Source organism: Passer domesticus, chromosome 10, assembly GCF_036417665.1.
Source record: "Passer domesticus isolate bPasDom1 chromosome 10, bPasDom1.hap1, whole genome shotgun sequence".
In the NCBI taxonomy this organism is placed as follows: Eukaryota; Metazoa; Chordata; class Aves; order Passeriformes; family Passeridae; genus Passer; species Passer domesticus.
In genome coordinates, this window is record NC_087483.1 from 6,450,034 (window position 1) to 6,475,765 (window position 25,732).

Genomic DNA, 25,732 nt, shown 5'->3' on the forward strand with positions numbered 1-25,732 from the left:
GACTTTTGGATGTATAAAGGACGGAATATTTTTAGGAGCTTTAATTCTAAGCAGGAGGCTTAGCCTCAAGGTCAGTGGACTGTGGGTATCCATGGGTCACTTGCAGCCATTTGAAGAAGGTAGGAAAGGGAATCTAGCCTCAATTTTTTGTAATGGTCAGTTTTGCTTCTAGAGTGCTACAAATCCAAAATTGGGAAGCCTGGAGTTATCCTACAGAGCAGTGGTCAGGATGGGCAGGTCTGTAAGAATGGATCAATATAGTTAGAGGCATAATAATTATGCTAAATAAATGAAAATTTCTAATTGGACCCATCTTTTTCCTCACAGGAGTTCTACTTTTCTCTTTGGTCCTCGTGCCTTTTGGAACAGAAATGTCTCCACTATCCCTGTAAAAATTCACACAGGCTGAGGGCAATCTTGCCTTTGGTCTACAGCTGAAAACTACAGAGACAGAAACTAGGGCAGGAATGGGAAAAGGTAAAGCCTTTTTGGGCAAAGTGATGTGGGAGCAAGCAGGTTGAGGAGAGCCTGGTCTGTAGAAGAACCGTGCTCGCCGTGGCTTTGCTGATGTGAGGCTGTTGAGATCTGAATGAGCTTTTCATGGTGCTTCTGCATAATTTGAGTGCAAGCGTGGCAAGAGGTGTGCACCTGCCTGATGGAGAGGTGAGTATCAGCTCACAAAAGCTGGAAGTTCTGAGCATTCCTGTAAAAGGTGCTGAGGAAAAACCCCACCACAGGCAGAAAGCCCAAAGTGCCACGGCACTGAAATGTGTTTTTCCCTGGTTTTGCATTGGTGAGCTGCTTGGAGAACAGGACTGTGATTCTGCCTGGCTGTAACAGCCTTGAAAAAGGCTCAAAACCAACAAAATTCTATGAATCCCTGTGGAAGTCAACGGGAGTCTGCTTAGAATGAGGACAATTAAATAACATCAGGACCTGACCCTCCTTCATGTGAATGCAAAACCTCTCAGGGAAAGGAGAGATCAGTCAGGGAAGACCCCTAAGGGCTTTGAGATCTGAGATAGCTGAGTGTCTATCTGGAAAGGAATCATCACAGTGTTTGGAAAGCTGGTGCAGATGTGCTTATGTGCAGCATTGGTGCACTTGGTGATTAAATAAGAGTTCAGGAGCATGACTTGCTATGTTGAAAACCCCTTGGGGAGCTCAATTTGCACCTGTGCTGTTTTAAGAATATTCTTTTCATTCCTTAGAAATGTGGATAGTCGAATGAGCAAAATCCAGGATTGCAAAGAGCCCTTTGCACATGTTTTCAATCACTGCACAGAGGTGGCAATCATAAATCCAAGTGTCAAACTAGAAATAAAACGTTATCTTGGAGTTTGTGGTGATTTAGAAAGCAGAATTGGTGATCTTATCAATGCCTCTCTGGAGATGTGACACCAGGGTTCAAGTGGCCTTGCTGTTTCAGATATCTGCAGCCAAGATTTATCTGTGTGTGGGAAATAGATGAATCCAGGGGCTTCCTGTTGGTGCCCCCCAAAGCCATGGAGCTGCCTCCATTAATGTCAGCACACTCGTAAATTCTGAGCTTGCACTGAAGGAGGCAACTTCTACCACTGCACAGAAGCTTCCAGAGGTGTCCCCTGCCTCCTGTAAATCCATGGACACCCAGTAAAGCAGATTAACTGCAGGTGAACTTCATAACAGCTGCCCTTCCTTTGGAATTAGAGGGGTTCACACTTCTAAAAAGATAACAGCATGGTGCTCCCATAAGCAAGAAAGGCCTGAAGGCGTATTTTGTTGTTGTTTTGTTTTCAATGGCTTTCAGGTTAGGCAGTTGATTCCAATCTATGGGAAAACAGGTTGCAGAGCTGCTGGCTCCACTCTCCCCCGCCATAAACAAACAATTCTCTTGTTTCTGATAACTTATTTCCCCTCTATTAAAGGAACCCGGTGGGTTATTTGCTTTGGTTCACTCCTCCCGTGAGCCAGTGGTGCATTTGCATTCCATTCCCTTGCTCCCTCCAGCCCTAAAGATGCCTGCCAAAATTAGTCAACAGATAACTACACAGTGGAAGCTTTTAAGAACGTGTTAGGAAATGCTTGAACATTACCCATTAATGTTTACAGCTCCTAATTATGTTAATTAATCAGTCTTGGAGGCTGTCTCAGCCGGGAGCCCAGAGGCAGGATTTCAGTTCCCACAGATGTTCTTTAAGACACTGCCATGGCTGCTTGCAGTGAGGAGCTCAGCATGCTCTGCCTGCCAGGGTATTTGTGCTGGGTCCTGGACAGCCTTTGCTGGGTGGTTCCTGCTGGATTTGGAAACTCCCAGCATCTGGGAGCAGGCTGGGCTGTGTTCAGGGAGAGGGATGCTGAATGGGAGCTGTCCCTGCAGAAATGCCTTTTGGCAGGGGAGAGAGGCACTCAGAGAGCACCAGCACTAATTGTTGGGATGCAGGGATTACTGCCTTGGCAAAACCTGGGACTGCTGGCTCTGTCAGAGAACAGAGGTGAAACTAGTGATAGAAAACCACCCCCAGACATTGCCTCTTCTAATAATGTTTACTTCTGCAGGCAGACCAAGTGTTTGGGCAGAGGACAACCCAGGTTGTGCCATCCTCTCTCAGAGCTTCATTTCCATAATTGAGAGCTTGTCTTCACTCTCTTGAGGAAAACCAGAAGATTTGGCTAAGAGACACAGCCCTGCAGAGGAACTCAGAATGAGAATCTCCTTGTTTTGTGCTATTCCCAAAGGAATTTGGTTTGTGTAAACTGCACAAAGTACAAAAGGGCAGGTGAAGATGTATTCAACTCCAGGTGAGAACAGGAGAAAATATGGTGCAGGTACAGATCTCTTTCTAATTCAGTTCAGCTCACCCTTATCTGGTGGAATTAGCAGACAACCACTTATTTATCCCCATATCCTGATTTTTATCATGAGCTCACAGCTGCTCCTAGCTAGTAACTTCTGCTCCTGAGTGGAATGTCACGTGCAAGTGGTTTGTGAGTGTGTGGCAATCCTTTGATGATGACAGGGAAAACAAGTAATGAGAATTTTCATTAGGTGAAAAGAGAATGTTCTTCACGCATCTTCAGACAGCTCCTGTGGGCAGCAACTCCTCTCTGTGCTGAATATCAAGTGCCAAATACCAAACAGGCATTTTGGGTAGGTTCCTACAGCAGGAATGCCCCTGCAGTGTGGGAAATGGATTTATAGAGAATTTTTAAAGTCTGATAGAAGGTTCACATAGTATGTATTTGTATGTAAATACAAATTACAGCAGAAATTCCTGCAGGAGTTCCTACAGCAGGAGTGCCCCTGCAGGAGTGGCAGAGAAGAAGGGTTTTCCAGACTAACAGGACATTGCATGGAAAGAGGCCTGTGATTAAGGGGCTGGAGATGTCTCTGGTTGTGTTCCAAGGATCTTCAGGCTGGCACTTGCTCTAGGACAACTGTCTGCTGGAGTGCCTCGTGGCATCCAACCTGGTTTTTAAGCAATTTTCCCACCAGCTGTTCCAGGAGTGGCTGCCATGCTGTGTGGAGTCTGCAGTCCATGCTCTGGGCTGCTTGGAAAGCAGTGCTGGCAGGCTGAGGTGAGCCAGATAGGACTGGAAAGCAGCGCGAGCCCGGAAGGATTCGGAGCCGGGATTCCTTGGAAGCAGAGCAGAAGGGGTGCTGCTGTTGGCACTGCTGGGGTGCCATCCCTTTCTGTCCTGTTGGCCAGGCTTCCCTGCTCACGGATTGCCTGGCAGCTTCAGCACTGACTCCAAAAAAGCAGAGTGCATGGAGTGGGAAATGTGATAAGGGCAGTGCCTGACACTGATGCCTCAGGTTTTAGCTTTTATATTTTTCAGATTATGTGCTGCTTCAGTGTGTACACTAGTTTATTCTGAGCTTCATATTAGGGCATGGTGAGCTCTCTTCACAGAGTAGGGAGACAAAACAATTCCTTCTCTAGCTGGGGATCAAGGATAAATGATCCAAATCTCAGGCCCAAGAGCAAAACCAACATGGACTGAAGAGAGAAAAACAAGAAGGATGGGACTGCATGGGCTAAAGCTGGAATTGGACAACTCCGATAAGCAAATGGACCAGAACTTATAAAAGTGAGATATCCCGTGACTGGTTGTCCATTTTGTGACCATTTTGGGTTCATCTTGGGTGTAGCTCTGGCTGGGCTCTTGTGCTGCCCAAAGTGCATCCATTGAGGCCTTTTATAAATCCCTGCTTTATTCTTTAACTCTGTCTAGTCTCTGTTCTAGGTCAGCCTCCACAAGACATCAACACAAATGAACACTTTCCCTGTTCTGTGGGGTTTCAGTGCAAAAATCTCTCTCTCCATTCATCTCCCTCCTGCCTCCCCCTTCCCCACCCCCTGCTGCCCAGGGAGCCCCGGGAACAGGAGTATTGGCAGTAAACTCAGCTCCACAAAACAGGCTGGGGAAAAAAGGGAAACAAAACACCATCACTTCCTATTTCTTTCTCTTCCCTCTGCATCAAAGCCCAGGCTGGCTGTCAAGAATGTTCAAAATGAATAAATAAAGCCCAGGAACCCCCCCTGCTTCAGGAGGAGTCTCATTCACTCACCATGAAGCTTGGCCAATTCCTTTTCTGACAGTACTCGAGTCAGCAGGCAGAGCAAGAAGATCATTCAAAGCTAATCAGCAAAGTGTAAACCTATTATGAAAGCACATTTACCCCTCGCCGCCTCCTCCCTCCCGAAAACCAATCCCCAAATCTGTGGGAATAACACACAGCCTCCATAAAAGTTGCTATTACTTGGATCCCCTGTTATTAGGTCAGCGATGGCACTGATGAAATGCTCCCCAGAGCTCTGAGCAGTGGTGGATAAATCCTGCCAGAAATTCATGGAGTAATTTGTTACAGCTCCAGGGCATGAGGCACAGCACAGCAGAGCCCGTGCATGAGGCTCTCCCCTGTGATTCTGGAGGCCATCTCTGGTAATAAAAACCTCATCTTGATTTCTCATCCTTTGTATTGATTTCTGTCAGAAAAGACTTGTCTTAGACAAAGATACTGCTGTATTTCTGTGGATAATAAAGGGATCCTTCTCCCTTTTTCTGCCCATCCCTTTTTGAAATTCATTTTAGGGATGACTCTAACAAGACTCGTTATTTGGGAACTGGTTTATCCACAGTGGATAAAGAGTTGAGAAGATGATGACTGGCTTTGCATATTCAGCATAAAACCTTAAATGTAAAATTACAGAAAAATGATGGGTTGGGAACAGGAAAGGAAATTGAAGCTACAACCCCAGCTCTGCCGTATCTTAACATGAAACTCTGTTATTAATTGAATGGATGGAATGTGTGGGACTCAAGTGATTACCATCCAGACTCAGATCTATATTCCTGCTCTTGGAAAAAAAAAATAAAAGAAGGGCAGGTCTGTAGGTAAACTGCATGATGCTTCTTCACAAAGCTTTCATAAACAATTATCTTTCTTTTCTAGTATGGCTGGACAAGGCCACATGGAAAGCTGGAAGGCTTTATATGGATAATTTGCAAGCCAAAAAAGAGCACCTCCACAGAAGTCAACCCAGGTAAATTGAAGGATGGATGGTAAGGCTGAAAAATGCAATGTTATAGCAAAATTATTTTATCTTCTCTGCAGTAGGATTGATATAAGCAACTGGAACAATTTCATTTAGTCTATTCCTTTGGGTTTTGCTTTCCTTGGCTTTTTTATAACCTCTCTTCCTAAGAAGCTGCTTTGGGTCTGGAAATTACTGAAGCTGTTCCCTTGTGCAATGAAAGCGATAAATATTTACAGCAGTTCTTACAAGTTGAGAAATTTAATATGTGCTCATTCCTTTTGTAATCTAAGAGTAACTGTGCTGAAAGACAATACCTGCTAATTGTATTTTCTATCACAGTCTTTTCAGAGTGAAGGATAAAATATGGAAGTTTGGCTTTATTTTCTACTCCACACAGCAAAATTTATTCAAAAGAATCTTTGTTGCCCTTTATCTATTTATTTAATAGACTATAAAAAAACAGTAAACTCTGTCAAAAAGCCTAGTTGAAGAATAATTTATAAGCTACAATTAGCTGTTGATCTGTCAGACTGGCTTAGGGGAGAGCCAAAATATATCCTGGCAGGTAATAATTAATGCAAACCTTGACACTTCAGGCCTGGCCCTCTGTTGAGCAGGACACAGCTCCCACTTCTCTGCCAGGAAAGCCTGGCTCTGCAGGATACACACACTCCCCTTGTGGAGAAATATGCTGATTTTTTTGTTGTTTTTAAACCTCTTTTGAATGCCAGCAAATGTGTCTGAGGGGAAAGTGATTGTGGTCACTTAGACAGAGGCCTGCTGTGAAGAGCAGGACTCGGGCAGCTCGCTCTGGTTCCTCTCAGCTCTGTAAATCACTGCCTCACTCAGCCAGAGTCAAATCAGCTCCAGCACTGGGCCATGTCCAGCCTGTGCTGCAGCTGATGGCAGCTCTCCCACTGCCTTCATCAGGGGCAGAATTTCATCTGCTAAATCACCAAAAGAGCTTTTATCAATGAGAGCTGTCTGGTCTTGGCTGAACCATGCACTAATGATTTTTAGGGGTCATGACAGAGAGTTCATTTGAAAGGAGAGAGTAACAGGGAGTCTGATGGGGCTTGGAGCAACCTGGCCTAGTGGAAACTGTCCCTGCCCATGGCAGGGGGTGGAATGAGGTGAGCTTTAAGGTCCCTTCCAGCCCAAACCACTCTGGGCTTCTCTGATCAAACACTGACTGCAACAAGTGTGTCACTGTCCCTCTGCCGCCAGCAATGACCCTCCCCTCATGCAGACCACAGAACTGCACATCTTGAGCCAAAAAGCAGTTTTAAGCCTTATCAGACCATCTTGACAGAAAATGGTTAATTGTTAAAATATGGCAATTTTTCAGATGGGTGGGTTACTGTACAAGGTTGGAAGGAAGCTGTTTTCTCACCCTGTCTCAAATGCAGCAGAGCAAGCCTGACTCAGAGCTTATCTCTAAGCTCCCTGTGGGTGTATTTTAGTGCCATCTACTATAATCCCTTGCTCAGGGATTATATTATTTATTATTCATAAAATATCTATAACTATCCAAGATCAGTTAATGCAGTGCTTATATTCCTACATCTGCTTTAATCTTTGTTCATTTTCAAATCTAGATGAGATTCAGGACTACTGAACCTGACTAGGCAGATCAGAAAAAGGGTAACTAAAGAACCCTTGTGGTTTGTTTAATCAGGTATTCATATGCTGGGCTACTGATGGTGTGCCTCTAGCCTTGAGTCTCACCTGAAGTTGAGATATAAAAGTAGCAAGGAAGTCCCATTCTGCTTGTAAGGGCTGCAAAAAGAAAGCTCAGCACTTTACATTCCACCTTAGACAGGTACACGAGGCTGAGGGCTCCCCTGAATTAGGCAGCAGGAGTTTTGATGAACTGCCCTCTCAGCCATCCCTCTGCACCTCCCTCCACTGAACCGTGGCTTCAGCTCCCTCAAATGATCCTTTGGATGGGTTAGGCTGCTGGTTGGCTCTGCTGTTAAGTGTCTCTATGGACCAGATTTAACTTTTAATAGTGTCTCATAATGTCTTTAAAGAGGTTTATGGCTCAGCTTGGTTCTCTGGGAGATTGCCTGTTCCCTGCTAATCTGTTACAGAAACATTGCCATTGGTTCCCGCAGTATTTCAGGGAGTTCTCCCCCAGCTCCACAGCCAAGTTAATTGGGCACGATTGACCTATGGAGAGAATGACTATTAGGTGAGGAATATTAAGCAAAGGGAATAAGATCTTTCTGTAGCTCAGAACATGCTGGGAGCTGTGGGGAATGGCAGGAAATGGCAGCTCAAGGAGTGTGCAGAGCAGGCCCTGGGAGAGGGTTGATTTAAGGAATGGGAAAGTGCTTTGCAATAACTGAGGTTTGTAAAACCAGCAGCTCTTTCCAAAGGAGAGTAAAAATACGCTGCAGTCTTGAGAGTCTGTAAGAGGCAAAAGTGCAAGAAAGAAGAGAAATAGGTTGTGGCAGACCTGTGAGAGTGCTGGTTTTGATCATTCTTTCTTTTTTAACAAACACTTCACTGTAGCACAGCTGCCCAAACCTGACTGAAGGAGTCAAGGAACAAACAGGGCAGGATTTCACCCAAATGCATTTGTGTTTCCAACTGGAAACTGCATGCTGAAGGCAAGTCCAGTACCCTGAGCAAACACTGAATGATTAATGGGCATGACACTGGTCCACAAGACAAATATGAGCCCTGTAACATCCCTGAGCAGCTCAAGACACAAGCACAGTTTGCAGAGCAGCTTTATGCACAGCAAATGAAGCCTTGCTGCCAAATCCTGGAAGTTTTGGTTGCTGCTTCCCAATTTACTTTCACACACTAATCCTTTGGATGGGGTAAATCCCATAAAATTATAAAACCAGCCCATATTCCTTAGGACAAGAGCTTCCAGTGTCAGAATTGCCAGTCTCAAAACTTCTTTGGCTGAAGTAAACTTCCTGAGAGAAGCAGAGGTGTCAGCAGAGGGTTTAAAACTGTGTAAGTATGTGCTTAACTCTACTGAGACGTGAAGTTTCCCTGAGATCAGCAGAGTAAAGTTCCATTTGGGGGAGTGGCTCGAAGGTCAGGCCTCAAGAACAAAAGTGCTTCAGATTCATGGCTAATACCAGCAGCAGGATGGCAGTGCCAGTGACGTGATGTGATTTGCTATGGCAAATAATGGTCCTTCCATCTCATGGAAGAGTGAGTTCCCTCTCTTAAACCTCGTGTATTCACACAGGGAGAAAAGTCACTGGTCCTGAAGTTTAGAGTGTGCTGCTTATAATTCCAAAGCCTGGGCCAAAGGTAATGTGCAAGGTGAAGGTGTCCCACTTGAATATTTGTGGACCTGATCCACAGCCAGTGACTGAAGGAGCCCCTCTGACCCCTGCCAGGAGCTCTGCTCTCCCCAGTCAGGAATCCTCCAGCTCAGGATTTGGAGCTTTGCAGCTGGTGCAGAGCTAACTCCTTGTCTGGGACTGGCACCATTGCCTTAATGATAAATTTTGCAGTTTGCAGGAACTCAAAATCAGGCTCTTTGGGGCAAATGGACTGGTTAAGGGGTAAGTGTTTCTGCTTACCGGCACTCAAGGAAGCACTGGGTGATCTGGTCCTGGAGGGTTTCCTTGATGTGGGGCCCCTCTGTTCTCTTCAGCTCATGCCTGAAGGAGAAGTCTGCTCTTTCCTGGACTTCACCTTGCAGGACATTTGCTTTCTGCAAACATCTCATTGCCTCCAAGTCAGGAGGCAGACTCTGAAAACAAGAGGAGAAAATAAAAGGTATGAATGAAAAGAAACTTAATATTTACTGGAATGCCAGGTTGACGGTGAATCTGAGCTTAAGCCTTAATTTGCTTGCAGGAAGCCAGGAAAAAAAAGCCAACCCTGTGCTCATAAAAAGTGCCTGGATGCACACAATGGTCTATTGTTGGTATTTCAGCATTAATTAACGACATTGCAATGCACAAAAACAACCTTTGCAGCGTGGGATCCTGGATCTCAACGAGACAGGTGAGAAAGCTGCTGTTCTGCAAATGCCAGCTTTATCCATGTCAGAAGGGTGCCAGAGAATTTTTTAATTGAATTTTCAAATGTCTGGACTTCCTATTGGTGCTTTTTAATTAGCCAGTATTGTTTTTAATTTGTGCACTGAAATTTTTATATGCACACTGCTTGGTCAGTGGTTTCCTGGTATTTTTTTGCAGCTGGTCAGACTCCTTTAGGAAATCAACTTCCCTTGAGGAACAACAACAACAAAAAAGGAATAAACAACCCCCCCCAAACACTATAACCAAAATCACAGTTCCCCAACTTTCCCATGATTTGATAACCTTGGAAAGAAGGGCTTCTCAGCCAGTTTCAAGTCTTACAATAATTTCTGCTCTGTGATTGATTTTACACATGTAGTGTGAGGGAGAAAAATGAAAGTCTTTCTGGTATTCAAATACAGAAGCATGAAAAAACCCATCGGTGTGGGTGGGCTGAAACTTTGCATTTTTCAGCTTGCAGTCATTGATAAAATTAAGATGTTACCAATGTTTTAGGAGCTATTGCTACCTTGTAAGTGTAGAGAAAAATCTATTTTAAAAATCAACTTGTGAACTGGCTTTGTGGTTTTAGGTTTTAGGTTTTCTTAATTCTGGAACAAATTGGTTTTTTCATGTACTTGGGAATTATTAATCATATTGTCTGATGGTGTATGGCAAATTTAAGAAGGGAAAAGAGGAGAAAATTTGACAATCCGGTTTTGTAGCATAATTTAATTTATTTTCAAAGTTTGTGGCTGACATAGGTGTCAGCATATGTGAACAAAAGCTTGGTTTGCATGAAAAAAAAAATTTTTTGCTCTGGCCTTTCAACTTCAGAGCATATAGAAATTGTCCTTAACTGGCACATCTCAGGCTGATTCAGTAATGCATTCTTCTTGCTCTGGTGATGTATTTTCTGGTGTGCTCCAAGTCCCAGTTCCTGAGGCCTCCCGCGAAGACAAAAAGCTCTGTCAAAGCTTTGGCCAGCTCATATTTAAGATCTGTTATTCCCTGGTTTTCTGTGGTTCCACCAGGTTCCAAAAATCACTAATAAGTGCCAAGCAACTTTCGTTTCTGAGCACCAGAAGGGATCCCACAGTGTCCAAAGCAAGCACACAGGCCCCATTCAGGAAAGCAATTTACTGCATCTGGGATGTGTGACTCGCACTGTGCTCCAGGAATGGGTCAAGGCCACCAGGGAGAAAATATTCAGGAGGAAATAAGAACAGCAGTGTGCTTCTGAAAGGTGGCTGCACATGTTCCCTCCCTGAATATGTGACCCCAAGTGCTGCCTTTTACCCCGAGATGTTACCTCTGCTCAATTCCCAGTTTTCAGGGAAGTTGAGTGTTTCCAATCTTCCCCCTTACCAGCACCTATTTATGAGTATAACACAGCTACTATTGGCAGTGTTTATTTGTATTTCACCATTGTCTGCCTTGCTGATGTTAAACAAAGCCCAGGACAGCCAGATGTGATGCTGCTCTCTCAGGGGCTCCTTTGGAAACCAGAGGAGCCCCCACGAGGCCTGCTTTCCAGACTGAGATCCAAAACCAACTCCTCTGTTTGTCTCCCTTCAGCAATCCTCAGGGAATTCCTGAGAAATTGCCAGCAGATGGGCATGAGGATGCCTGCAGCTTTAGGGAGGCTCATGTGTGGCTGATGGAGAGAGACAGGCTCCTCTCCAGCACAGCCTGCACCTTTAAAGGTGAAATGTCACCAGGTGAGCAGGGAAGGGTCAGCTCCTGCACCACCTGAACTGCTGGGTGCATGATCCCTCCCTTCTGCTCAGGCCCTGGCACTCACCTGACCCTGTAGTGAACCAGTTCAGCTCCCTAAAAAGTGAAAAATAATCCCTTTTGTCTTTTCCTCTCCTCCCACCTCCTCAAGTTACTAATTTCCCACTATAACCAGGTGGATCAGCCAGCCAAGGAGCAGCTGAGGGCCAGTGCCACAGCAAGGGCAGAGGGACCAGAGCAAGGTGGGGAGCAGCAGCAGCACAGGTAGCAGAGCTCCTCCCTGCCATCCCAGAAGCTTTGCAGCTCCTCTGAGCTGCTCTCCACTGCATCTTGAGGGAGTCTTGCGTGACCAGCTTGTCCCACTGTGAGTTTATTTAGTCTCCCTTTCAGCAGCCCCAAAGCCAGACGAGGTAAGAGCTGTTTGAAGTGGCAAACAGGAGGTGCCATTGTAAGACCAGCAGTAGCAAAGTCTTATCTCAAAAAGAGAATTGCTACAGCCTATATCTACACTTGAGCCCAGAGTCAAGAAGCTGCTGTGGACACAGCCCAGGTAGCCCTGAACCAGCTGGCTCAGATACAGATAAAAACAAGGCCATGGGATATGTTCTGGTTGGCAAAACCCAGCTGAGCCCTGGGTAAATATTTGTGCAGCTCCCTGTCTGAGAACCATTCAGTTATCAATACATCTGCTAACAGGAGTTTATCAGCTGTACTCAGCACCAAGGCTGAGGTACAGACATAAACCTGTAGAACAGCTTATGAGAAGCTCTGTTGTATTTTTATTTTATTTTCCACAGTCTGTCTTACTACAAGAAAACAGACAAAATGAGAATTACTTCTAGAACAAGACCAGCCATTCACCTTCAGTATTTCCCTAAAGAACAAGCATGAAAGAGAACAGAAGTTGATAAGGCTGTATTCTCCTCTTCCCCCCACTCCTCCTCATTTCTTATTTGGCAATAACATGCTCCAGCTGTGATGGGAGCAGGACATGAGGAGCACAGCTGGCTGTGAGAAATGAGGCCTGAAGGACTCAGGGCTGGCTGATGTGGCACTTACACAGTGTGCCCTGTCCATGAGGGAAGAGCAGGAGGTGTCAGGAAGCCAAGGCTGGCTCCTGTTCTGGAGAGGAGAACGAGGAGGAAAGCACTGGCTGGCAGTGAGTACATCATGCCACGGGCACTTGGTTTTTAAATAAAACAGCACAGGTGAATGTACAGCTGGCTTGGCTTTCTGTTCTGTCACTTGGAAATCAATACAGTCATGTAAACAAAAATTGAATGGACTTGAGGAAAACAAGGATGAGGAGGCATCAAAAGAATTTATGTGTACGTGGGCTAAGTGAAATGGGGACTATCTTAAAAACAGCTTCCTTGGACTATAAGAATTGATCCAAGCATGTGGATGCTCAAGGAAGTGAATGAATTGATAAAGGAGGGAGGGAATAAGAAGAGGAACTAGACAAAACTAAGTGTGGAAGGGAATTTAGAACATAACCTAAATATGGACACTGGGGCAGCGGGAGCTGCTGAAGAGATGTAACAAGATGTCCAGAGGATGGAACTGTCAGTTCTCTACCATTTGTAAGGAATTTTCATAGAAAATGCTTTTCTTCTGTCAAGTAAATGATGATATAAAATGTTTTAGACTATTAAAACACTTAAAAAGGAAAACAAGCTATGAATAGCATAGGTGAAACCGTCCAGCTTTGCAGCTGAAGAAAGCTGCTCTGTTAAACTTGTTTTATTTTGTCCACAGTGTTCTTGACCTAATCACAGAAGTATGTGTCACCCTAAACCTCACCAGCTTCAGAGTTTAACACATTCCAAACCCTCTGTCAGGAATGAGGAGCCAGCTGCACAACTGTGTGCCTTGTGTTCACCTTCAGGTGCTCTTGGGCCTTCAAAAGGAGACAGAATCTCTCCAAAGCCCTGCTGGAGGTTCTGTTCTCTTGCCAATGAGCACAACTCAGAAGAAAATAGGTCTGAAAAAGCTTTGGCCATCTGAAGATGCAAGAGGGAATAGGAAGTGAAATGGCTGGAGAGTGCCAAGAGGGAGCATGAATTCCAACAGCTCCAGCAGGAATGCTGGAATCCCTGCTGGCCAGCCTGTGACCTGTGCCTTGCAGCATCATGGAAGAGCTTTCCATGTTTTCACATGGCTCTTATGGAGCTTTGAAGTTATCCTGACTGTACTTCCATAGCCCTCTGATGTGCATGGAAGGAAGACAAAAGCCAATTTATTTCTAACATCTCTTCTCTCAGCGCCTCTAATGTTCCTGCTTCTGAATCAAAGGGAGGCATTCTCCAGGAAGATGCTAATAAATAGCTTTTCCTTGGGGGAAGAAGCATTTTCCCATCTTTAAGAAATTTCTCTGGCCATGTGAAATTCAAATTTGTTAACTTGCCCTACAAACAGCAACTCATTTAGAAACAAATTACAAATATTAGATGGAGACAGTGAACTTGATAATGCAATGCTGCCACATCAGTTGTAGAATAATGCATCTTAATGAAGGCTTCCCATGTGAATAAACCATTATATTTACAAGCTTTTCACAGTTAATGACCCAGAACTGGATAACGAAACTCACATTTTTAGTGTGGTCCTCTGTCAGCAAAAGTATACATATTAATAATTGATGTTGCTGTAAAAATAGGACATATTATGAAGATTCCTGAGTTTGTGGGAAAATAGGACTACATGGTCCATTAACTTAAAAGGCTTATCTAATGTTTGATGGGCTTTGTCTTTAAAATCCTTGTTTAAATTAATAAGGCAAAATGGACATTTGTCTAAAAGAGAATTTTATTCCAACTCATCAGTCACGAGTGTGCTGCTAAGATTCTTCTGTTCTGTTCTTTACTCGTTCCCCAAAAGAATTTAGGTTTCAGGGAAGGGGATGATGCACCAGTAGAAGGGAGAAGATATTTCCTACAGCTCCCAGGTGAGTCAGTGGGGTGAAGGACCATGTGGGTGATAAGGGGACTGGAGAGCCTCCTATTTGGACACAGGGTGAGGGAGATGGGGATGCTCAGCACGGAGAAGAGAAGCTTGTGTGGAAACCTCAGACCCCCTCCAGTATCTGAAGGGGTTACAAGGAAGCTGGAGAGGGCCTTTAATGACAGGACAAGGGGGAATGGGTTCAAACTGATAGAGAATGGGATTAGATGGGAGGAATTTGTCCCTGGGAGGTGGGCAGGCCCTGGCACAGGGTGCCCAGAGCAGCTGTGGCTGCCCCTGGATCCCTGTGAGTGCCCAAGGCCAGGCTGGACAGGGCTTGGAGCACCCTGGGCTAGTGGAAAGTGTCCCTGCCCATGGCAGGGGTGACACTGGATGGGCTTTGAGGCCCAATCAACCAAAGCACTCCGTGGTTCCACAGAACCGTGTCTGTTTTCCCTTCCCACCTCGGGCTTTGCTCACTCGGATCCCTTTCCTGGCTGGAAAGCCCTGCCTTGGTGCTGAGTCAGCCCCCCAGCAGAGCCTTACTGTTCATCATGAAGCACTTGGAGGTGTGCAGGCTGGCTGAGCATGCTTGGGGCTGCTCTTCCTCACAGAGGAGGAGGAGGAGGAGGAGGCCCTGCTGTGGAACTAAGTGCTCCTCAATTGTTCCATCAGGAGGGCAAGAGGCTCGCTGGCAGTGAAATAAATACATTTCATTTCCCTCCACTTCGGAAGGCCAACGTCCCTATTATGCCTGAGAGTAGATTTACTGCAGCTTTTATTACTGGGTACTTAATTTAGGACAGATTCTTGTCATAGGCCTGGAACAGCAGAGCTGAAGCACATGCTCTGTGGTTTTATGGGGCTTCAGGAAATGTTCTGCCACAGCCAGCATCGCCCCTAATGGTAAGATTTCAAAAGATGGACCAATTGTGTAGCACTTTTTTCAGTACATTTGCAGTTTGCTTCTCTGGAGGAGAAGCTTTATTTCCAAGTATTTTTAAAGTAGTTGTAATAGTCACTTAGTTTAACCAGTAGTCAAAGTGAAATTATTATTATTTTTTAATACATTTGGATTACACAGGCATGTAGACTAAAATCATTTATGTCAGGGCAGTTGGGGTCTTGTTCTCTACTTAAAACTCTTATTCTTCAGGTGGAAGGTGTCCCTGCCCATGGCAAGGGGTGGAATGAGATCATCTTTAAGGTCTCTTCCAACCCAAATCATTCTGTGATTCTATGATACGATTCTGCTGAATTTTGAACTGTGATCCAGACTGCATTTAAAAGTTTGCTATAGGATTGAGCTGTGTCCTTGCTTTATTTCCTCACCATAATTTGTCTGGCTGAGGGAAGAATAGATTTTTAAAGAGGTCTCTTATCTTGTGAATCATAAAATCATGGAATGGTTTGGGTTGGAAGCACCTTAAAGCCCATCCAGTTCCAACCCCCCAAATGAAAATTGTATTAATAGAGGTTCCACAGTACACAAATGGTGATAGCCACATCAATTATATGGCTGAATTCCTAAATTAGGCACAAAAAAAAAGGAACAAGTAAGCAAAATATATTGCATTCATTAAAGCTTCCCTACTCTCTGACTCACTCCAATGGCTTTGCCAATTAAAGTAATTGTCATATGCATTCAAACAAAGCATTTGTAGTAGGAGGCCTTGCTAAAAAAATACTGAAAATGCTTGGTTTGGAGATTCAGATCATACATATTTAGAAATATATTTACATGTAACACCTTTTAGGAAGATAAAGACAATTTGAAGTGGACAAAAGGTTTACAGGCAGAACCAGATGAGTTTACATAATTTGGGTTTTGTTTATTTCTGATATGATACCTGGGCATGCTGTTAAACTTGACTAAACATGGCAAGCATGTTTTGGGCTCTGAAATGCAGTGATTTCATTGTTAGTATGACTGCAGCCAATGAAAGGCAAATTATGTAGCATTTTTTCTTCCCAGAGTCTTTCTGTTTCAAAAATAAGCAGGCTTAAAATTTCTATTAAAAACAGGACAGATTAGTTATCACTGCTGAGATGTGAAATAACAGAGGACTTTGTGCTGACACCCAGGCAAGCAAAAGTCATTTTAATCTTAAACTTGGCAAAACCAGGCCTGATCTGCACCATTCCTGTAGCTGCCCACTCTCAAGAGCTGATGAAATATTTTAAATTTTACTCAATGGAGTTTGTAGTTTGTTAAATCCTGTATAATATTTATTTAGCCATAGTCTATAATGTTTACACAGAAATCTATTCTGGGAAATGCTAATTTTTTTCTGACTGGATGAAATGAATTATATTTATCAGGAATTCAGAGAAGGAGGAATGTTTGGCAGACTGTTTTCTCAGATATAAATAAAGCGCTAACCAAGACAACATGCCTAAATTTGGGTATGTTTAAAAGAGGTAAGAAGGAGAAAACAGCTTTTTATTTAACACCACACAGATCCTTTCATGTGAAAAGGATCATGGAATGGTTTGGGTTGAAAGGGATCTTAAAGATCATCTTGTTTCATCAAGGGACACCTTGCACTAGCCCAGGGTGCTCCACACCCCATCCAGGCAGGCCTTGGATAAGGAGGAAGGAAGGATGCTGGAAATGCCATGTAGGAGAATCACAGAGCAGCAGGTGTTGCACCTCCAACTCTTTGGGAAGAGCTGGAACCTCAGGATAGAGTTCTGTAAAGGTAAATTCACAGCTGGGAGACCCTAAACTGGAGTTTGGCTTGTCCTGCAATGTGTTAGAAGTCTGATATTCTGGGAGATGTGTTTCTCTGAGGACCTTTAGGAGAATCTGGATCTGGTGTGGTGAGGAAAACTTGATGCTCCGGTGACACATGCATCCTGCTGAACTGTATCCATTTGAGAAAAAAGACAGAAAGAACTATGAGGCTTTGTCCTGCTAAAAGGAGAATTCCTTAAGCAATGGAATGTTTACTTTTCAGAAGGGATGGGTTTCTGGATGTGCTGCTGGGATTGCAGTTCTTCTGGTGAAAACGGAAGGAGGGGCTGCTCTGAGTCAGCCCAGGGAGAAGAGGCTTGGGGGAAAATGCATCAGAGCACTGCAGGTGAAGAGAGGGACTTGTCTTTCTTTTGTCTTGTATTGCTTTTTCCTGGACTCCTCTAATTCCTGCTCAGCAGGTTTAGGGAAAGTAGTTTGACTTACTCTGGGTGGTGCAGAAATAACAAAATTCTCAGGAGGTCCAATAACAACTTTTACTTGCCAACATTGGAACATCCTGACAAAATAAGGCACGTGGCAAACTTTAACTCATCCAGACACAGCAGAGGATTTATCAAAGCATTGACTGGAAGTTTTTGGTCTGAATTCCAGAATATTTTGAGAAGAAGAAAGCAGAACTGGACACAGCATGGGCTTGTTCTCCATCATCAAGAAAAAGATGAAATAGAATCAAATTCCAGAAAAGATACATACATTTTTTGTGAAGCAAGTAGAGAATAAAGAAAATAACAGCCTCATCAGTGCCCAGCCCAGGGGAGGCATCCTGTCCCTGCTCCTGCTGGCCACATTAGCCCTGTGACAGCCCAGGTGCCCTTGGCCACCTGGGCACTCACTGGCTTTGTGTTCTTCCCACTTAATTGCTTTAAACCAACTGTTCCTCCAGTCCCCAGCATCCTCCTACCCTCTCATAAATCAGTCTGATGGCAAACTGTTTATCCTAATGTTTTAGGTTAAACCCAGCCTTTCCTCTTTCCAGTAGCCTGTGCTCTGAGATTAAAAGTACAACTTCCTGCAGGAGAGTGCTGAGAGGGGATCCAGGACCAGGCTCAGGCTGTTCTGCACCACCCTGAGACACAGCTGCTGCCAAAAGCCAGGTCACACAGCCAGCTGCACTGAGCTCTGCAGCAAAACTCAACAATCACAACCTCTGAACAGGGCTTTCAGTGACAGGGAATCCATAAATGCCAGAAAAACAGGGCAATTTAAAAACCTGGTGTGTTAAATTGAGCTGGGAGGGTAAAACAGAGCAAGGAAAGGCAGGTTTGCCCAGACAGCACGTCTGTGTTTTCAGACAGCTCAATGTGTTTTCTTGCCACAGCAGTGTGGTTTAAACACAACCCCGTGCCTGGAGCAGTGGTTCTGGTGGTCGTGCTGGAGCTGGCAGTAAACAGCCCTGTGGCAGGAATGTGAGGAAGATCAGGAAGCAGCTCAGGATACAGTTATCAAGATATATGTGCTCTTAGGAGGCTTGCTTCTCTTCACAAATTAAACTGGGACTGCAAAGTGTGATTTATCGGGGCTTTGGAGAATGAGTGCTGAGGGGATCATGCTGTTTCTGCAATTAGGCTTTAATAAATAACAATAATAATAATAATGAGGCTTTATTTTTGAGCCAAGAAAAATCTCTCCACCATAGGCTTGTTCTCTGTCATCAAGCAAAAGATGAAATAGAATCGAGTTCCAGAAAAGGTACATAATTTTTTTGTGAAGCAAGTAGAGAGTAAAGAAAATAACACTGAATTAAGCAAAAGACTGGACAATTCTTGGGTTTCACACTTATTTTCCTATTTTTTAGGCCAACACAATTGAATTTCCCCAGAAATCTTTTACACAGAACTTCAGATGGATCAGCTTTTTGTGCAAAGCAGTCTTTGTCTGAAAGTAACACAGACTTTTTTTAAAAAAGCCCTAATTATAAGAGAATTTATATTTATTGCAACAAAAGTCGAGTCTCCTTTGGGATGGACTTGGAGTAATGGATGGTTGGGTCTTCTAATTTATCTAAGTCGTGCAGCATTAGAAAAGCAAATTCAACATATTTACACATGAAGATCTGTGGTCATTTTTTAGAGGGCTGACGTGATCATACATCAAAGGGACTTGACCTTTGGAGCTCCCTGCCTATCTATCAGTGTGAACCAATGTCTGCTTCCTTTGGAGACCAGGGAAGGGAATGCAGCATGGAAAGGAAAAGGGAATACAAAAACCCTGGAAAGAAGAACAGGATTTTAAAAAATTTTATTCAGAGTTATCATTTTTTTCCTCACATGCTTTGATTATAAACTTGATAAAGAGCAATGAGTCAGAGTGCAGAGGAGCAAACATCAATTCTCTTGCTTTTAAATGGAGGTCAGGAACTGAATGCACTCAATGTGTTTGGTTTTAATTCCCTTCATCCCTCTGATGATATAGATTACATTATGCTCCCCATAAACCAGGCTGTTCACATGCTAGTTTCCAGTTCCTCCCACACTGGCCACCATGAAATGAGGGCTTGGCTGTGAACCCTCAGATAACTGATGCCAGATTTAGATTTCCTTCCTAAGGACTTGACAGAAATGTCATGGGATTTGGCAGGAAACAATCCTTGTTCTGCAAAAGGTGCCCTTTCTAACTCATTTTCAGTACTTCTCAAGTATTTAGATCTGCACTAATTAAAATCTTTGGGAATTTTGTCTTAAACAGAGGTAGAATTGGCACCCAAGGATCTGTTTAGCTGTTGGAGACCAGCAGATACTCAAGGCAGTAATTCCCAAGGTGTTACCTCTATTTAACATGGCAAAGCTTAGGTAAATGTACATTTTCCTTCCTAAAGGTAAGGTATTAATGGTATTTTTAACTGATGTGAGATGCAATCTCTAGGCACAATCAGTTTTCAGAACCCCATAAAGCAGCTAAGGGCAATTTCATTGCTGGGCAAGAAAATCCCCCAAACTGCCTGGGAAAAGCAGAAAGCATGTTTTAAATAAAAATTAAATTATTAGTTTATAAATTAATCACTTAAGAACTGTAGAACATGGAAACATAAATAAACCTAACAAATACAGAGCAGTGCTGGATGTTTCTGTGATGTGCTACTGCTTTACTAGAACTTTACTAGAGCTTGGTACAAGGGCTGTGCTATGTGAAAAATGAATTTGTAGAAAATTTTTTACATCTGGTAGAAGAATACACTTATAATGTATTACAACTAAGAAATAATTAGCTTCCAGTAATAATAACAAATTATACATCTGTATTATCTCAGCCTTCACATAAAGCTAAAAATAAAAGTTTTTAAAACATCTCTCAGTTACCCCATCTCTAAATTAAAAAAAAAAACTTAATCCAACAGTGCTGCTGCAGCTGGACTTGGGTGAGGTCTGACACTTTTTAGTGCCTCCAAAAACTTGGAGGGGGCAAAAAAAAGGTCAACAGTAAAGAATTTATCCTATTTTTGGGGTGTTTGTTACAAGGAAGGGGGTGGAAGGCACGGATTCCTTGTGGAAAGGATGCTATGATTTTTTTCTTTCATGCCTTGCAATTTAAGTGACCATGGGCAGCTGTTCACTTCCCTGTGCCTCTGCAGTGTGATGCAAGGAAGATTTTGATTATTTTTATACGGACTTAGAGAAATATTGATGGATTAACATGCCAGTTCTTAGGTTTCTCTTCCTTGCTCTTGACATACACAGGCAGTGGCTTGCAAAAGGGTAGGAGAAGAGGATTTTGCTTCTTCAGTTTAATTGGATATTAGGAAAAATTAATTATTTCAGCCCACTGTAAGGGCTGTCAAGCATTGGAACAGGCTGCCCAGTTAAGTGGTAGAGTGACTATCCCTGGAAGTGCTCAAAAAATGTGTGGATGTTGCACTTGGGGACATGGGTTAGGGGTGGGCTTGCCAGTGCTGGGTTAATGCTTGGACTTGATGATTTTAGAGGGCTTTTCCAACCTTCATGAATTCTACTCCAGACATAAGACAGCTCACCACTCTTGAAATCAGGACTGTAAAGCTGCTTAATAAAATTTTCTTGCTGATCATGCCTAGGTCAAATTCCCTGGAACCCAGGGCAAATTCTCCACAGGCAGTTTCCACATCTGCCACACACATTGGAGAATGTATGGACAGCACAAACCCATTCAGCAGAAGACAAATTGTGCTACTCCTGTGCCATTTATCATTTCAGCTGAGTTCTGTATTCCTTGGAGACTCCTTTTAAAAGAGGAGGAATCATATTAATTAATTTCTCCTCTTGGGCTGAATGATAAAAGCCTAAGAACAAACAGAGTGTGGCATTTTGTGTTCTGGAGGCACAGCCCCACTTACCATGCCCAGAAATATCATTTCCTCCTCTCTCAGCCTCTCTGTTTTCTTGCGCTGGCTGTGCCCACGCCAGACCTGGATTGTAAACAAAACTCTGATGAGATAAATGGGCCTTGGTACAGCTTCCTTTTCTGGGGCAGACACAGGAAAAAACAAATAGAGGAAGGAAAGGCACAATATACCATTGAAACTATTGCTTTTTAACAGGTTGCCATCTGCTATTTTCTTTTTTTAAACAAATTTTGAGGTTTGTTATCCCCTCGTGCTGCTCTGAGTGGCTTCTAAAAACTCTCACTGCTTCATGAAGTTCAGACATAAGATTTAGGCTGATCTCCTGCTCTCATGAGGCTGAATTGTCTGAATTATTCATGTGCAAGAACTCTTTGTGGAATTTAGCACTGACCTCCCTCTGTCCTTTTTTCTAGATATGGGATGAACTCTTCCCCTGGAGATCACAGAAAAAGGCACGAATTCAGAGATGCACTGAATTCCAAGAGGAGGCCAGAAAGAGCAACTGAGGTCATAAAAATCAGAATGGAAAAACAACGTGTAAATTACAAAGTCATCCTGCATTGCCAGTGCAGGACTGGTTCCATTGATCTTACATCTGGGGTCCTATCTTGTTTTTTTAAGTGGTTTAAATGATGTATTTCACCTTGCTGAACACCCTAAGAAGGATCATTTCAGAAAGCTTCCCATCGTGTGAGCTGTGTTTCTGCCTACAGCTACTCTCCTGACCAAAACATTGTCATTTGGCTTTGCCAGAATTGCTGCTACACAAGAAACTCACCTTTTGAATGCAAGTGGCAGCATCATCTGGACTTTTACCCATCTGTAGCTCCTCTTTTTTACTTTGCCTTTTCTCTTCAAAGTAAATTCTCCTCATGAACGCTGCTCGAGCGCGGCCCTGGCGAGCCCGTTCTGCCACCTGGATCACTCTAATGCCCTCCTCAAGTGTCATCCCTGTGACAGGCTCCTTCAACAGCACAGCCAAAAAAGAGAATCAGCAAAGGAAAGTTGTGTTTTGTAAATTGCCTGCCTCAGTTAGAAGATGATATCTTAGGAAACAAAGATCAGACACTCCTGTTGATGTGTGAGGTGGAAAAGCTGCTTTGCCGGGAAGCCACAGTGGTCATGAAGTCCTGCTGAACTTGATTTGAGCAGAAAGACACAACCATGGGGCTTTGTCCTTCTAAAAGGAGAATTTCTTAGGCTGTGGAATGTTTTCCTGTCGTTTTCTGAAGGGTTGGTTTCTGGAGGTGCTGCTGGGATCACAGTTCTTTCGATGAAAATGGAAGGAGGGGCTGTCCTGAGTCAGAGGGGAAAAATGGATCAGAATAGAAGGGACTCCCCCTTCTCACTCCTGAGAACCCTCAGGCTCCCTATGGAAAAGCTGAATTAGTGTCCTTTCCTGATGTTCATCTCCCAACTGAGGCAGCTCATACTTAATTATTGTATTTATATTGCATGGGTCTTCATTTCAGCAGGGCTTTCTAGGACAGTTTCACAGAATAGATTTCCTGAACAGAATCACATAAACCATGTGCAGAGCAGATTCCTGAGATGAACTCCACTGGTTTTGATTTATGTTGGATTGCTCCTAACAGCAGTGCCACGGACACTGCAGAGCTCCAGTTGGTTACACAGCAGCCAGGATTTCCTGAGAGGACGAGGCGCAGAAGTGCTGACAGCCCTGCAGCAATCCCAGTGGTGAGTGAGCTGGAAGTGCAGCACAGGACACTGGATTTGCACGGGGTGAGGTGATTTTATTGCTGTTTATTGAATCCCCTGGCTCCCTGTAGGGCCTGGACCCTGTCAGAGCCTGGTGCTCTGGCTGAGCTGGCTGCTCACCAGACAACCTCATCCCTAATGGATGCCACGCTGGAAAGGTGCAAGAGCAGAACTCTGGGAAGCAAAAAGGTTCCAGGATAAACTGTGCTGAAACAGGATCTCCCCAGAGCAAGATCAGGAGAGCAGAGAACTCAAACAGGGGAGCTCTGCAGCTGCCCAGCAAGGCCTCCAGCAGGGAAGCCTGTGCTCTGTCTCTGCAGTCTGCCTGGGGCTGCTTCCATCCCTGGGGACTTTCCCTCTGTTACTTTTTGGGATCAACAGGCACAATCACTGCTGGAGAGTTCAGGGCAGCAGTGTGACTAAGTGGGCCATCAGCACTGTCTCTTATGGCTACAACATCCATGAATCCAAGTTGTCCAGGCATGCAGGCACAGTTGTTTACTTCAGGGGTCAACATGCCCCTCCCAAAAGGTCAAAAGTATATCAAACCCAGAGCAGCCTTCATTGCAGCACTCGTGTACTTGTCTGCAATGACTTTTGCTCTGCCAAAACTCAGTTTTCTGCTCCTCCCAGCAGCTGCAGCTCTGTAGCTGCACAGGGGAAATGGCACTCATTGTTCAGAGGTTATAAACAAGTGAATGCCAACAGTTGTGCTGACCTGAACTCTGAGTTCTGCCTGCTCCAGTGAGGAATCCTGGCCCAGGACAGCTTGGTTTCAGTAGAGATGCCTCAGGTTTTAGCTTTTATATTTTTCACATTCTGTGCTGCTTTAGTGTGTGGGTCTGGGCTGCATATGAGGGGATGGTGAACTCTCTGCACAGAGTAGGGAGACAAAACAATTCCTTCTCTAGCTGGGGAACAAGGACAAATGATCCAAATCTCAGGCCCAAGAGCACAAACAACATGGACTGAAGAGAGAAAGACAAGAAGGATGGGACTGCATGGGCTAAAACTGTAATTGGACAATTAAACTCCAATATGTAAATGGAGCAGAACTCATAAAAGTGAGAGACCCTGTGACCAGTTGTCCATTTTGTGACCATTTTGGTCCATCCTGGGTGCAGCCCTGGCTGGGCTCTTGTGCTGCCCAAGGTGGATCCACTGAGGAAATCCTTTTAACAAATCCCTGCTTTATTCTTTAACTCCATCTAGCCTCTGTTCTAGGTCAGCCTTCACAAGGCATCAGGAGGACTAATTACATGATGAGGGTTAGTCAGACAAATAAAGCACTGACTTGGCCAAAGTGCTGCTTTCTGACACTCACATACAGTAGGATCATTCCAGTCTTACCCAGCCTTGAGATGTGACTGGATGCTGTTTGACAGGGAAATCTAAGGTTTCTTTCTGCTCGTGCCTTATCTGTAAACACACTTTTACTTCCTCACTGCTGTAAAAGCACTTCTCACTTCAGTGTCTCGTGTTCAGACACATGTGGCTGTGAACTAAACAAACCAAACACAATATGTAGGTGTGGGGTACACTTACCTGTTCTAGCAAACCAGCATTCAGCAAAATCTCCTGCAGGTATTTCTCCCTGTCCTGCAGGATTCCCAGGTTTTCTTTAATGAAATACTTTGGGATGGGTATTTCTATGTCTTCCTGGAGGAAGAAAGTCACAAGATGCTTTTTAGGACTGTATTTAAATCACATTACTGATTAATTGAACACCTCTAAAAAGCAATAAAATAAGGACAGAGGTTGTTGAATATTTTTTTGAGAATTGGGGAATTTGACCTTTGTAACAGCTGCTGTTATTTTTCAATTACTTTAGACCTAATTCAACAAAAACAAATAAATCAACCCAGTTTGTGAAGCATGTGAGCCCAGAAATCTTTCTTCTTATAATGGCTCAATTATATTATCAAATTGCTAAAATATCTGGCAGGGTTGCTAGAAATTTAAACATGATTTCCAGCAAGCTGAATATCTTTGGTTGTGTGATCATCCCACTTCTTGTTTTAATCAACATGAAAAATAGATCTCTTCTCTTGCCAGTTTTTTTTTACTATTATAAGGAACCAAAGCATAATTCTAGAGTTTTTTAAAGGTATTTTGAGCTGTAGACAAATTGTCTGCCTGTGACTGTGGTATCTCAGACACTTCTTAAAATCAGACATTACCAGAAGTGCCTGTCTTTACTAATTTCTGTAATTAAAAAGATGTAACTGATTTACATTTCTCCCAATTTCATTCCCCACTCCCTCAGCTGCACACTGAGGGACATTCCCACCACAAGAAAGCTTCCAAGTCAGGCTGTGCTTATCCCTGGTGATTTTATCAGTGCAGAGGTCTGGTCTGATAAAATTTCTAAATATTTGTCTTGCTAAGCTCCCTGTTTGCACCTTCCAACAACCCTTGGTATTTGATGGAAATTATTATATGCTGTACTCTGAATGCAAATCACTCTGGGTGGATTAAAACCTGGAGGTATAAGAAATCAAGGGTTTGTCTGGACACCCTCCTGGAAGATGAGAGGATTTCTAGGCTGCCAGGGAGCAGAGTCAGTGTAGGAGTATCTCTGATGCCTCACCTGGCCTTTACTTCCAAGTGATCCTGGATTGTGACTTTTACTGACTGGAAAAAGGAGATCAAAGCCCCAGTGCCAGGGCTGGAAGGGGTGGGGAGCCTGCTTCTCTTCACAGTCTCTTTTTGGGGCCCAGCACTGAAAAGTCAGCCT

The 25,732-nt window shown here is 43.9% G+C and overlaps 1 protein-coding gene and 2 long non-coding RNA genes across 8 annotated transcripts in view; 2 read left to right on the top strand and 1 right to left on the bottom strand.

Moving 5' to 3' along the window:
- The window catches only part of IQCA1 (IQ motif containing with AAA domain 1), a 101,068-nt gene that overhangs the window by 62,412 nt on the left and 12,924 nt on the right, over positions 1-25,732 (bottom strand). For 5 of the 6 annotated variants that reach the window (XR_010368915.1, XM_064433505.1, XM_064433504.1 and 2 more), the window contains 4 exons: positions 24,541-24,654; positions 22,055-22,240; positions 21,268-21,339; positions 9,077-9,249 (listed from right to left, as the gene is read on the bottom strand). Coding sequence is in view for 5 of the 6 variants with exons in the window: in XM_064433505.1 (XP_064289575.1) it covers positions 9,077-9,249; positions 21,268-21,339; positions 22,055-22,240; positions 24,541-24,654 (545 nt within the window). In the remaining variant the exon portion in view is untranslated. The remainder of the gene's footprint in view (positions 1-9,076; positions 9,250-21,267; positions 21,340-22,054; positions 22,241-24,540; positions 24,655-25,732) is intronic. The other variant, XM_064433507.1, reaches the window with a different exon arrangement.
- On the top strand, positions 11,981-17,533 carry LOC135308500 (uncharacterized). Its single transcript, XR_010368916.1, has 4 exons — positions 11,981-12,419; positions 14,141-14,207; positions 16,526-16,624; positions 16,739-17,533. It is a non-coding gene; the product is annotated as an uncharacterized LOC135308500 (long non-coding RNA).
- Positions 20,510-24,602, top strand: LOC135308501 (uncharacterized). Its single transcript, XR_010368917.1, has 3 exons — positions 20,510-21,471; positions 21,690-21,813; positions 22,872-24,602. It is a non-coding gene; the product is annotated as an uncharacterized LOC135308501 (long non-coding RNA).